This window comes from Herpailurus yagouaroundi, unplaced genomic scaffold (assembly GCF_014898765.1).
Source record: "Herpailurus yagouaroundi ecotype Mexico unplaced genomic scaffold, PumYag 77, whole genome shotgun sequence".
Classification (NCBI taxonomy): Eukaryota; Metazoa; Chordata; class Mammalia; order Carnivora; family Felidae; genus Herpailurus; species Herpailurus yagouaroundi.
This window is the reverse complement of record NW_024412388.1, coordinates 102,604,798-102,617,135: the sequence shown is the minus strand read 5'-3', so window position 1 is coordinate 102,617,135 and position 12,338 is coordinate 102,604,798. Positions and strand designations below refer to the sequence as shown.

General features: G+C 40.0%; 1 protein-coding gene across 2 annotated transcripts in view; it reads left to right on the top strand.

Moving 5' to 3' along the window:
* TBX15 (T-box transcription factor 15) overlaps window positions 1-12,338 on the top strand; it is a 106,092-nt gene that overhangs the window by 52,474 nt on the left and 41,280 nt on the right. For both annotated transcript variants that reach the window (XM_040471456.1, XM_040471457.1), the window contains exons 2-3: window positions 6,062-6,275; window positions 11,410-11,511. In XM_040471456.1, the coding sequence (XP_040327390.1) occupies window positions 6,062-6,275; window positions 11,410-11,511 (316 nt within the window). The remainder of the gene's footprint in view (window positions 1-6,061; window positions 6,276-11,409; window positions 11,512-12,338) is intronic.

The window sequence follows — 12,338 nt, the reverse complement described above, 5'->3', positions numbered from 1 at the left end:
TTTATTGTCAAATTGGTTTCCATACAACACCCAGTGCTCATCCCAAAAGGTGCCCTCCTCAATACCCATCACCCACCCTCCCCTCCCTCCCACCCCCCATCAACCCTCAGTTTGTTCTCAGTTTTTAAGAGTCTCTTATGCTTTGGCTCTCTCTCACTCTAACCTCTTTTTTTTTCCTTCCCCTCCCCCATGGGTTTCTGTTAAGTTTCTCAGGATCCACATAAAAGTGAAAACATACGGTATCTGTCTTTCTCTGTATGGCTTATTTCACTTAGCATCACACTCTCCAGTTCCATCCACATTGCTACAAAGGGCCATATTTCATTCTTTCTCATTGCCACGTAGTACTCCATTGTGTATATAAACCACTTGCCTGCTTTTCAAAGCTCCTGGATTCCTTACTCCCATATTTGTTGGGCTGCCTATCACTCAGTCTTCTTTAACAGTTTGTGTGTCCTTCGCATCAGATTGTGAGCTCCTTCGGAGCTTATCTGTCTTGGTCCATTAATATATAACCTGATCTATGCAAAGCAGAAATGTTTGGTGAAATAAAAGCAGAATTAAATGTAGACTCATATGCCTGAAATCCTTAGAAAATAGAGCTGATGTGATCTGGATTTTGGTGTCAATAATCTATAAGATGGAGATAATAATAATAGCTTTTAGATTTGTTTCATTAAATTTGTTATATATACATATATACATATATATATATAAAGTTACATATATATGTGTGTGTGTGTGTGTGTGTGTGTATATATATAAAGTTTTAGCAGAGCACCAGATGCATAGTAAATATGCAATAGAGGTTGACTGTTAACTCTTTGGTGGGATAGTTCTTGTGGGCTTATATTCATCTCACTGTCCAAAGTCACTGGCATTGTTATCAATAGAATCGTTAGTTTCTGTTTTATAATAAGGATATAAATATAATTTTATAAGCAGGAGGGTACCTCCCACCAGCTCCTAATAGTAAAGATAAGGAAATAGTAACAGATAAAGGTAAGTGAATAGTAAAGATAAGGAAACGGAGCCTCCCTGAAATGAAGTGACTTTCCAAGACCCCACTCATGGTAAGTAGTGGAGCCCCAGGAATAAATGTGCTCTGGTCACTGTACTAATGAATTGTTCCCCCAAATTATTAGTTAAGTGGAGATGAAAATCACCTGGAAGATTGTGAAATATGTTTTAATAATGTCTGGTTTTGATATTAAGTCAAATGCACATGAGTGAGGCATTTTCTACATATGTCAATCAACTCAACTTATCATGGTTGAGTTGCTGTTGTTTGACCTGGTGGTCTTTAAGCTGCACTACTAATCCATCCATGATTCATTAGACTTAAAAGGGACTTTGTAGCACCTCTAATTAAATGTGCATGTGCTGTGCTAAAACAAGGAATATGAGGGTCAGAATAGTCATGTGACTTGCTAGGATCAAACATATTAAGCCATTTCATTTGTAAGGATGGTTACAATAGTTGAGGGTTGTTACAGAATCGCTGGCTGTTTTGGCCAGGGTTGAACCTAATATCTTGGGAGAGACCTGGTCATTGGATCAGAAGGCAGAAGACCTCCTTTCTACGCTATGTTCATTTTAATTTTTCTTAGTCTCAATTCCCCCATCTATATAATGGGCATAAGAATAAGCCATTTCTACCTCATCAAATGGAAGGATGTATTAAATAATGTGTAAAATGTAAATTAAGAAACTTTTATTATTGCTATTATTTTGCATGAATTGAGAATTGAACTTGCTGTAAGCTAAACTCAATTTTCTTTTTTCTTTCTTTCTTTCTTTTCTGAAAACTTTTATTTTTATTTATTTATTTATTTATTTATTTATCTATTTAATTTAAATTTTAGTTAGTTAACATACAGTGCAGTATTGGTTTCAGGAGTTGAATTCTGTGATTCAACAAGTGCTCTCCTTAGTACCTATCACCCATCTAGCCCATCTCCCACCCACCTTCTTTCAACCCACAGTTCATCCTCTATCAAGAGCCTCTTGCGATTTGTTTCCTTAAACTCAACTTGCTATGAGAACTTGGTGTTGCAATGTCCATTTTATCAACATGAAACAGGTCAGAGAGAGAAAGCGAGTGACACTATGAGCTGATGGTTAGAATCTCTTTTTCAGGGAATTTTTTTGGATGATAATAGATAATGTTAGTTTGACTATATGAATCAGATGATGTTCTCCAGTGACTTGTAACTGGCTCCATGAAATTTCCCAAAGACTGTTTTAACTTCCTTAGTCAGGTATAACATTATCATTTATGTTCCTGATTGGCTGAAACTTCCCTTGTTAAAATACTATCCACAACAAACATCTGACGGCCAAGAAGTCTTTCCAGGTCATGCAAACGCATTCCTAATGGTTATTTTTTGAAGGCAGGAAGTCACAAATTGCCAAGTATTAAAAAAAAAAAAAAAAAGCTTGAAAACAAAGAGGTGTTTTCTGATTGTATTTTTGAATACATGACCCTATTTGACTGAAATAACCTGTTCTGCATTTCTTATAATCATGATTTAGTTAACTTGAGTATACATTCTGATTAATAGCTAAAATAACTGATCTGGTTAGCCTAAAGATTTTATATAGCTATGATTTAGCAATGTATTTTCCAAAGGATTACATTTTATTTTTACGTAGGTGTTGATCTTGACTCTGAGTTTCCTATTTTAAGAGTATTATAAGGTAGCTTAATTTATGTTATTGAAAATGTGAGCTGGTGCCTCCATTCTGTATATAAAAGTCACTTTGTGAGGGAGTGAGAATTCAGGAACACAGAGTATTTCCAGGAAACAAATAAATGTATCTGAAAATGCTCCTCATGGGCATATACTGCCTATGCCTCCACATCTTGTCCATTTCTTTTCTAGCAAGCATGAGTTTCCCAGGGCTGTTCTAGCCCTAGCAAATCCCTCTCTTTTCTGGATTCCTAGGAGACATCAAGGCAGTACGTAACGGTGTGGAAAACTGCATGGTAGTAAATACTACCTTGGTCTCTTGGTCTCTTGGTCTCTGTTTGTGAATGCACTCAGTTTCCACTTGTACTGTAAATACCTTTAGGAGGAGCCCCACTCCGTACTTTGGTATTTTCCAGAATCTAGCACAGTGCCAGGCACATAGTCAGCACCCAATAAACACATAATTAATCAACACTAACTGGGAAACTTCTCAAGGTCTGGGATTCTGTTTCAAATTATCTACATGGTACCTCATATAGGGCCACATGCTGATAGGTGCTTATTGATTGATTTGATTGAAACTATAAACAGAGTACCCACTGAATTTTTTAACTTCTGTGATAATCTGAGCCCCTAGCCTTTTTCCTGGTTTCACTTGTCTTGCCCAAGCAGTTTTCATTTTATGCTTCTAATTGAGGTTGCCTGAGTTATCATTGAAAGTTACATTAGAAGAGATTCTGACATCCTTTAAGTCATTAGAGGTTGAAGAGATTATGAAATTTTCAACTCAGTCCTTCTAAATACATGATAAGGAAATAGGTCCATTGTAGTTAAGTGACTTGTTCAAGGTGACTCATTAGTTTAATGTTACACTTTGAGCTCCCATTTTATTCCAGATGACATAGGGAGATAAGAGCAGAAACTCTGGTTTCCTAATTCTCCAGCCATAGTCCCCATTCCAATCCCAGACCCCATTGTCATCGTTAAAAAGTTACCGTTTAATGCAGTGATCTTTTTCCCTCCCCTCCCTTTTCCTAAACACTCATTAGAGAAATCACACGTCCAAAACCTCCCCACCTTTTCACAATTTTTGCACATGGTGGTAAGGGGGATTTCATACCACTTTGTTCCCAAAGGTAGGACAAGACTTTTTTTTGTTGTTTTTTAATTCTTGCTTTGAGAAGTTTTTTTAAAGTTCACAAGACTTGGGGCGCCTGGGTGGCGCAGTCGGTTAAGCGTCCGACTTCAGCCAGGTCACGATCTCGCGGTCCGTGAGTTCGAGCCCCACGTCGGGCTCTGGGCTGATGGCTCAGAGCCTGGAGCCTGTTTCCGAGTCTGTGTCTCCCTCTCTCTCTGCCCCTTGCCCGTTCATGCTCTGTCTCTCTCTGTCCCAAAAATAAATAAACGTTGAAAAAAAAAATTTTAAAGTTCACAAGACTTGTGATAAGTGAGGAGCTCTTGGCTTATCACAGAAACAGTGGGATGTGGGAATCCGTGACTCAGGGGATCTGAATTACTGTGTGTGGCCACGTGTGTGAGACCATGCCACGGCTCTGCAGCAGAAAGGCATATAGAAGGAGGCTGGGACAGAGATTTGTCACTCAGCAGCGGCTCTCATCTTAGACAAGAAGCTCCACTTTTCTGTGCTTGAAGGGGACCAAAATTAGCCCCTGTGTGGCTCCAAGTATAACATTATGTGCTTAGGCACACAAAACCTAGATATAAAACTTTTTTTTTTTTCTCTTCTCGTGAAGATGGTGACTTTGCTAGTGAGTGATGAGAGGTAAACTAGTTTTGGGGCAGACTTTCCTGTGGCCAGAGCTTGGTTCAGTTCTGCAGTTCCCTGAATGTCTTCAGAAGTGAAGGGTGATGAACTGAGGAGGATGGAGAGAAATGGCACTTTGCTCCCTGTGGGTGCCAGCAGTGCTGTGGGAGACTCTTGCCAGGAGTGGTGCCTGGGTGTGAGAGAGGAACACACCAGGGGTAGAAGGAAAGAAAAGGGAAGGTCTCGTGGGAGGGGTTTTCACAGGCCTAGAAACCTGCTACGGGTAAGTGAGGATGGCCACAAGATGGTCCGACTTTCTGTCCTGTCTTTCTTCATCCTGCTCACGTTGAGGACTGATGCCCAGGAGGCCTTGACCTTTGACATCAATGAACAGTCAGTTGTCAGCCTGAGACACTGCTGTTTCCGGCCTCTACTCATGTATGTATTTATTTACAGGGGAAGCAGTCAGAATCCTAGATGGTAAGGGTGGGTTGGAGAAAGAGGTTCCCAGGCTTAGCTTGCAGTATTTGACCTAAGGAGATTGCACCATCTGAGTTTGGAAAGTCTTAGGAGACAAGCTTCTTGGCATTGGGCCTTTAAAGCTTTAAAAATTGTAGGAAATTCCCTGGTAAATCTGACTCCAGCCTTCTCCATCAGTCTTCATGCCCCCCCACCCCCTCCCGCCCGCCCCCCGCCCCTTCGTTGAGTACAGAAGACACAGGAAGAAAAGACCATCTGGCACAGCATGCCAGCTTTTTATTTGGTTGCTCTCAATCCTACCTTCCTGTTTGGATCACCCCTCCCCTCTGCTCATACTTCAGAAACCAATCAAGGTGTCTCCTGAACTCATTTATTCCCTTTGTTTCCACCGCCTTCTTGGGTAACTTTTTCCATATGCTTATATCCTTGCCTTACAACAGACTTTTTTTTTTTTTTTTTTCCATTTTTCATCCAAAATGGCCTGATTGGACTCTTAGGAAAAACCATTTACTCAAATATATGACCAAGTGCTTCTAAAAGCCTCAAAAAACTTTTACTTTTGATGACCAAGATATATAAATAAGAGGAAAAAATGCTGTGTTTAAAAATAACTGACTGGTGGGCAATGATGCCGAGTGGTATGAAATTAAAGAACACGTTACTGTTGGCATTGAACACCCCCCTCCAAGTGAAATTGTCTAGATTTGGAGCTGTGTGGTCTCTAATTATTATTATTATTATTATTTATTATTATTTTTTTAATTTGGCATGTATGTATTACGTTGTCCCAGTTTGGCTTCAATGCCTTCACCATGCTGTCATTGGTACTCTTTACATTGCCTGTTGTGGACTAGTTTTCTTCAGCTGTTGCTAAAACTTACTAAAATGCCAGATGTCATGTTGGAAACACGAAACCTAAAAGATGGTCGTAAATCACAAAAACAAACCATAAAAAAATAAAATAAAATACGCCGAGTGCTGTGCTCTGGAGCTTCCCAGCTTTAAGTCTCATTTGTTCAGCCCCCCCCCCCCATGCCCCCCATCCAACCTCCCATCTTTTAGGGTGATGGGCGGGGAGTAGCTCTGAAGTTTCTCACCTAAGACTTGCTTGTTTATTTTGCAGATTCCGAGCAGAGCACCGGTTCAGACTCTGAGGTGCTCACTGAGCGGACTTCCTGCTCCTTTGACACTCACACTGACCTGGGCCCTGGTGCTGCAGGCCCTGTGCCTGCCGCCATGTCTTCCATGGAAGAGATTCAGGTGGAGCTGCAATGTGCTGACCTATGGAAGCGGTTCCATGACATTGGAACTGAGATGATCATCACCAAAGCAGGCAGGTAAGGACAGATTCCTTTGCACGACCAGCTTCCAGGAATGGAGAAAAAAACTAGGAGCCATTACATTTTTCTTTCCCGTTATTTGTGGTAGGTAGCATTGGTGAAGCCAAAGCAACTTGTACTCACTTTTCTGCATGTGGACATCTTGGTAAAGTGATCTTGTGTTTACTGTGATTTTGCTCTTTTCCTCCGAGGGCCATTCCAACCTCTGAATCACCCCTAGGCTCACAAACATTTTCTGCCTACAAATGTATTTCAGCTCACACCAGAGATCCGTGGTACATAAGGGCCAAACGGTAGATTTCCAAAGCAAGTATTATGTCACCATCCAATGTTTTCAAGAGAAAAAGTTTGCTCCCCAAACAACAGCTTGCATTTTCTAAGGCATTTAAAACAGCCAGATGTTTTTGTAAGATTTTTTTGGTAAGAACTGGGCTTGGTACACGTCTGAGCCCTGCTTATTGATCCATGTGTTTTATTGTTGGCTTGAAATTATTACAGAACTTTAATGGTGACCCCGTGGAAACTTTTGCAAAACTATTTGTGTAGAATGATAGATGTTTTTATACAATTCTTTATTATTTTTTTAATGTTTATTTTTTGAGAGAGAGAGAGACATAGCATGAGCTGAGGAGGGGCAGAGAGAGAGAGACACAGAATCCGGAACATGCTCCAGGCTCTGAGCCATGAGCAGAGAGCCCGATGCGGGGCTCGAACTCACGAACCATGAGATTGTGACCTGAGCCAAAGTCAGACGCTCAACCAACTGAGCCACCCAGGCGCCCCGAATGATATAAGTTTTTAAAATACAGTTTCTCTTAAAATAAGCACTTTTTATTAAGCTTATTCCTTCGTTGGCATCTTTCAGTTTTTCACAGTTAGGTATCTGTTTTGTGCTGGATACTCAACGTGTATTATGTTATTTAGACACATTATAATCCCATACATGGATGGGGATTAAAAGGCTTAAAGAAGTTAATTAACTTGACTAAGGTCACACGGGTAGTAAAGGGTAGTAAAAGGGCTTTCATATTTTCAAAGCCAGTCTACATAGTCTCACATCCTGGGGACCAGAAAGAGTCACCCAGCTGATCATAAGCTGTCATGCGAACATCGACATTTAAAGTAAAAGCATATTTGAATGCATATAGAGAAACCTTCCAATTCAACAAGACACCACAAAAACATGAAGTCAAACTGAACCTTAAGTCTTGTTCATTTTTTTTCTCCTTTAGAAGCTTCTTCCTTCTTGGGGCGCCTGGGTGGCTCAGTCGGTTGAGTGTCCGACTTCGGCTCAGGTCATGATCTCACGGTCTGTGAGTTTGAGCCCTGCATCGGGCTCTGTGCTGACTGCTCAGAGCCTGGAGCCTGTTTCAGATTCTGTGTCTCCCCCTCTCTGCCCCGTCCCCGCCATGCTCTGTCTCTCTCTGTCTCTCAAAAATGAATAAGCGTTAAAAAAAAAAATTAAAAAAGAAGGTTCTTCCTTCTCTAAGTTTTAGTAGTGAGCAAAACCATTAAAAAGCACTTTAGGAGAACACCTATGAAGGGAAATTATTTTCAATACCATCTCTTGTCAGTTGGCTTTCAGTCTACTTCTGTTCTACATTTTGAGATGTTATGGCTTAGAAGGAAACAGAGCAATTTAAGGAAAAAGTTTTTATTCTTCTTTTTTTAAAAAAAGTTTATTTTGAAAGGGAGATAGCAATAGAGAGAGAGATACAGAGAGAGAAAATGTGCAAGTGGGGGAGGGGCAGAGAGAGAGAGAGAGAGAGAGAGAGAGAGACAATCCCAAGCAGGCTCTGCAATGATGAGGGGCTCAAACTCACAAATTGTGAGATCATGACCTGAGCCGAAATCAAGACTCAGACCCTTAACCAACTGAACCACCCAGGTGCCCCTTTATTCTTCTTAGTTTTTGGCAAGGGGGTTGGTTTGGATAGAAGGGAAAATATTACATTTTTTTGTTTGTTTAAAAGATTTTCCAGTTTTATTTGAGGTTTTCACTTACTACTGTTGAGTATGTGTCTTCCAGTCATTTTTGTCTCTGATATCATTCCCTTGTTTTTTGCACTTCAGTGAATTCAGTTTACCCCGACACCTTTTTCACAGCTCTCCTGTGACCTCATTTCATGATTTGTACTGCAGTGTTTTCTTTCCCACATCTCTGCCTTCACAAATTCACTTGATACCTGGATGCACCCAGATATTCCCAGTACATACATATACAGTTTGTTCTTTAGTCATATCCCTTTGCTTAGGTTTAGAAATGTTATTCATTGCTTCTGTAGTGGGTTGCCTCAGCCTTTGCTATTGCTACATGTAACCCTGCTCAGGTAATTCTAGAACAACTCGGAAACAGACAAATTAAGCTTTCTCTCTAGCTTTCTCTCTGTGAATTTTCTTCACTTTGTCCCCTTTCCTCAAGTCAGTTTCTTCCTTTTCACTCCATTTTCCTTCCTTTGTAGTGTCCCTTTCAATGTTAATCTCAGTTTCCATTTTCTTAGTTACATTCGTTTTGTATGACTCTCTGTTCTTTTTCATACTCAGAAGATCTTAGTCACCATCTACTTCTTCTGACACCTTAAACTGTAATCCTGTTGATTCAGAGCTACTGCAGTCTACAGAGCCCTCAATCTTTGAATGTACCAATGGAATCTGTATAATCAGCACCATGGACAGAGGTTCTTGTAGGGATTAATGGGTTTGGAAGACACAAGAATTGGCCTAAACGTACCCATAAAATTAAAACCAAACACATCTCATTTTCTGAACATGAAAGATTAATTTTTCCCTAGGGTGTTATGACTTCACTTGATATTCTGTGCTAAAATACCGGCAAAAGAAAAAGCAACTTTTGGTACGTTTTTAGGAAGAGAATTCACATGTTGTCATAGAATTTTAAACCAAGAGGATACCTTAGAGACTAGATAGTCCCTTTTCTTTGTTTTATAGGTAATAAGGTTAAATAACTTCTCCAAATTCATTCATTTTAGAACTTGAGTATTTATTGGTAAAGGATGGGTAGCTTCTCCACTCAAGGTCATATAAATGTTCCAGACAAAACAGGTATTGAATTTAAGACCATCTAACCCTTTTTCTTGAAGTCATGAAGAAAAACATTCATCTTTTGCAACGTAAGCCTCTCTAGATGACTTAGAGGAACCACATTTTCTTACCTCAGATAACAAGTGAGAGGACTTTTTTTTTCCATCCCTGGCAAGGTACTCTCCAACCATTTATAAATACAAGGCAGCCATAAGTCATTGTTATTAAGAAGGGAATTAATGGTTTAGATTGAAATGTATCAGGGCACCCGGGAGGCTCAGTCAGTTGGGTGTCCGACTTCGGTTCAGGTCATGATCTTGCAGTCCCTGGGTTCGAGCCCCACGTCGGACTCTGTGTTGACAGCTCAGAGCCTGAAGCCTGCTTCAGATTCTGTGTCTCCCCCCTTCTCTGTCCCTCCCATGCTCATGCTCTGTCTCTTTTTGTCTCTCAATAATAAATAAATGTTAAAAAAATAAATTTAAATGTATAGATCAAGGTTCCCAAATTTTGGAAAAGAATTAATGTGTATCAAAGTGCCTAACCTATAGTGAATCTTGGATTTAGTTATTATGAGAAGTTCACCATTGAATTTCATTAGCTGACTGTAAGACTAAAATATAAGGCTTTCTAATTAAACTTGTGAGCTAGAGGGAGAAAATCTAGGATGATATACCAATAGAAGCTTCTGAAAAGTTATAAAGTAGGAAAGAAGGAATGGTTATACATTATTCTTTGCAACTATTTACAAATTAGCCATCATCCCTATTGAAGGTCTATGGTCCCCCTTGTCCTCAAATATGATTATGATGTCACTGACCTATTACCAGAGAACATTTGCTTTTTGAGTTGCTTCTGGTGGGCAGTGCAGTGTGTGACTAGCACAGAAGGCCCCTCATGTAAACAACTAGGGCACATATGCAAGATGGCTGTCTGGGGTCAGGGTATGGTCTATGGCCATGAAATGGAGCAAAGCCAATTAGGCTGTATGTGGATCAAGCCTGTGACCTTGACCTCATTAGCACCGTGCTCTGCCCAGCTAAACTAACTGGCCCCAGATGGTTAAGCTTAGTGCAGCATTTTGTGTACAAGTATCCTAGAGCACAGTCAGGCAATGCAAAGTTTTGAACTGAGCACTTTTTATGTCTGACTCCTAAATGAATGACATACAAAAGAGCTTGATGTTTTCCTTCTTTCTTATGGTTAAAGAAGAATGGAGAATTTTATTCTAGACCCCTTGAAACTCAATACTCTTCTGGGTTGCTCCCTCTCCTCCTCTTCAATTATGAGAGTAGTTGTAAAGTGCCATATCCTGACCTTGCTTGCTTTGGCAAGTTTAACAAGCCATTGTGGTAGAAACAAGGTATTGCCCAGAGGCCACTAGAATTCATTTGGTATTTGCTCCCTATTCCACAGGGTCCTCCCTCTGACACACATGTTGACAGCCTGAGAACTTGCAGAAATTTTTCTACAGTTTTATGCCTTAAAAAAACCCCCAACTTTGTTGGCCCTTTGTTTAGGGATTGGTAGCCTCTTCTATTTTACTTATTTTCTCAAAGATTACTTTTAAATAGACTCAGTCAATCAAAAACGATTTCACGATCACCTACAATCAACTGTGATAAGCTACTTGACTAGTAAGAGCGTAAGTTATTCAAGTACATTAAGTGTAAGAGTGTATTTTCAAGGATGTTATAGTCTAATAAGAAATACATGTGTGGATGCACACACATTGTCTGTCTGTCTATCTATCTATCTATCTATCTATCTATCTATCTATTTATGTATCTTTCTGTCTAATCACTTTAAAGATGAACTAATAATATAAATCAAGGTAGGTATGAGCATTTGGAGTGTATGAATCATCAAATAGTTCAATTTAAGTTAAGAAGATGTACTATTTCAGCAGTGAATCCTCAGCATATTTTATAGCAATGATTTCCAAAGTGTGAAAAAGCAGCCAACTTTGAGGATTAGAAGAATTGGACTTTGGTGTGCTTAGAGTTCGAAATAAGAAGAGACTGTCTAAGCTTTTATTCCTGCTACTTCTCCCGCTCTGATTATTGAGCTTACTGTCTATTCCCCTTCATAGGAGGATGTTTCCTGCCATGAGAGTAAAAATCACTGGCCTGGACCCACACCAGCAATACTACATAGCAATGGACATTGTGCCTGTGGACAATAAAAGATACAGGTAATGATGACTCTGGGGTGTGGAACTGTGGACATCACCAGCATTCCAAGACAGTTCTTTAAACTCATTAGGTGAAGCATTTATTTATTTATTTATTTATTTTATTTATTTTTTTTTAAATTTTTTTTTCAACGTTTATTTATTTTTGGGACAGAGAGAGACAGAGCATGAATGGGGGAGGGGCAGAGAGAGAGGGAGACACAGAATCGGAAACAGGCTCCAGGCTCTGAGCCATCAGCCCAGAGCCCGACGCGGGGCTCGAACTCATGGACCGCGAGATCGTGACCTGGCTGAAGTCGGACGCTTAACCGACTGCGCCACCCAGGCGCCCCAGGTGAAGCATTTTAACAGTGCACTGTACTATGCACTAAACAGGGAACAAGGATGGCAGATATGCTGATAACCCATAGCAGAGCACCAGGCGGGAAGTAGTCACTAGTGCTTAGAAATCAGGACTTAGTAACGGGTTAGAGTGGAATCCTCCCTTGTCTCTGGAAAGAGTGAGCTTGTATACTGTCTGCAAGGGTTGCAGAAATCAAATGGATGTTAAGTCTAAAATGAAGTCAGTTAAACATTGAAAGTGATTAACATATTGAATGATTCGGTTTATGGAATGCTAAATGAGTTGAGATGATTTATTTTGGAGAGGTGGAGGAGAATTCAATCATATAGCTGATGGCTTGCTCTGTGGATGAGGGAGGGCAACAAGAGGAGGACTGGGTAAGATTTCAAGAATAACTTTTAGTTAGGTGAATTATTGTTTATCAAACTGTGTTGTGAGTGAGTTTGTTAAATAGCTTTCCTTCAGAGTCATTAAAGACCAATAC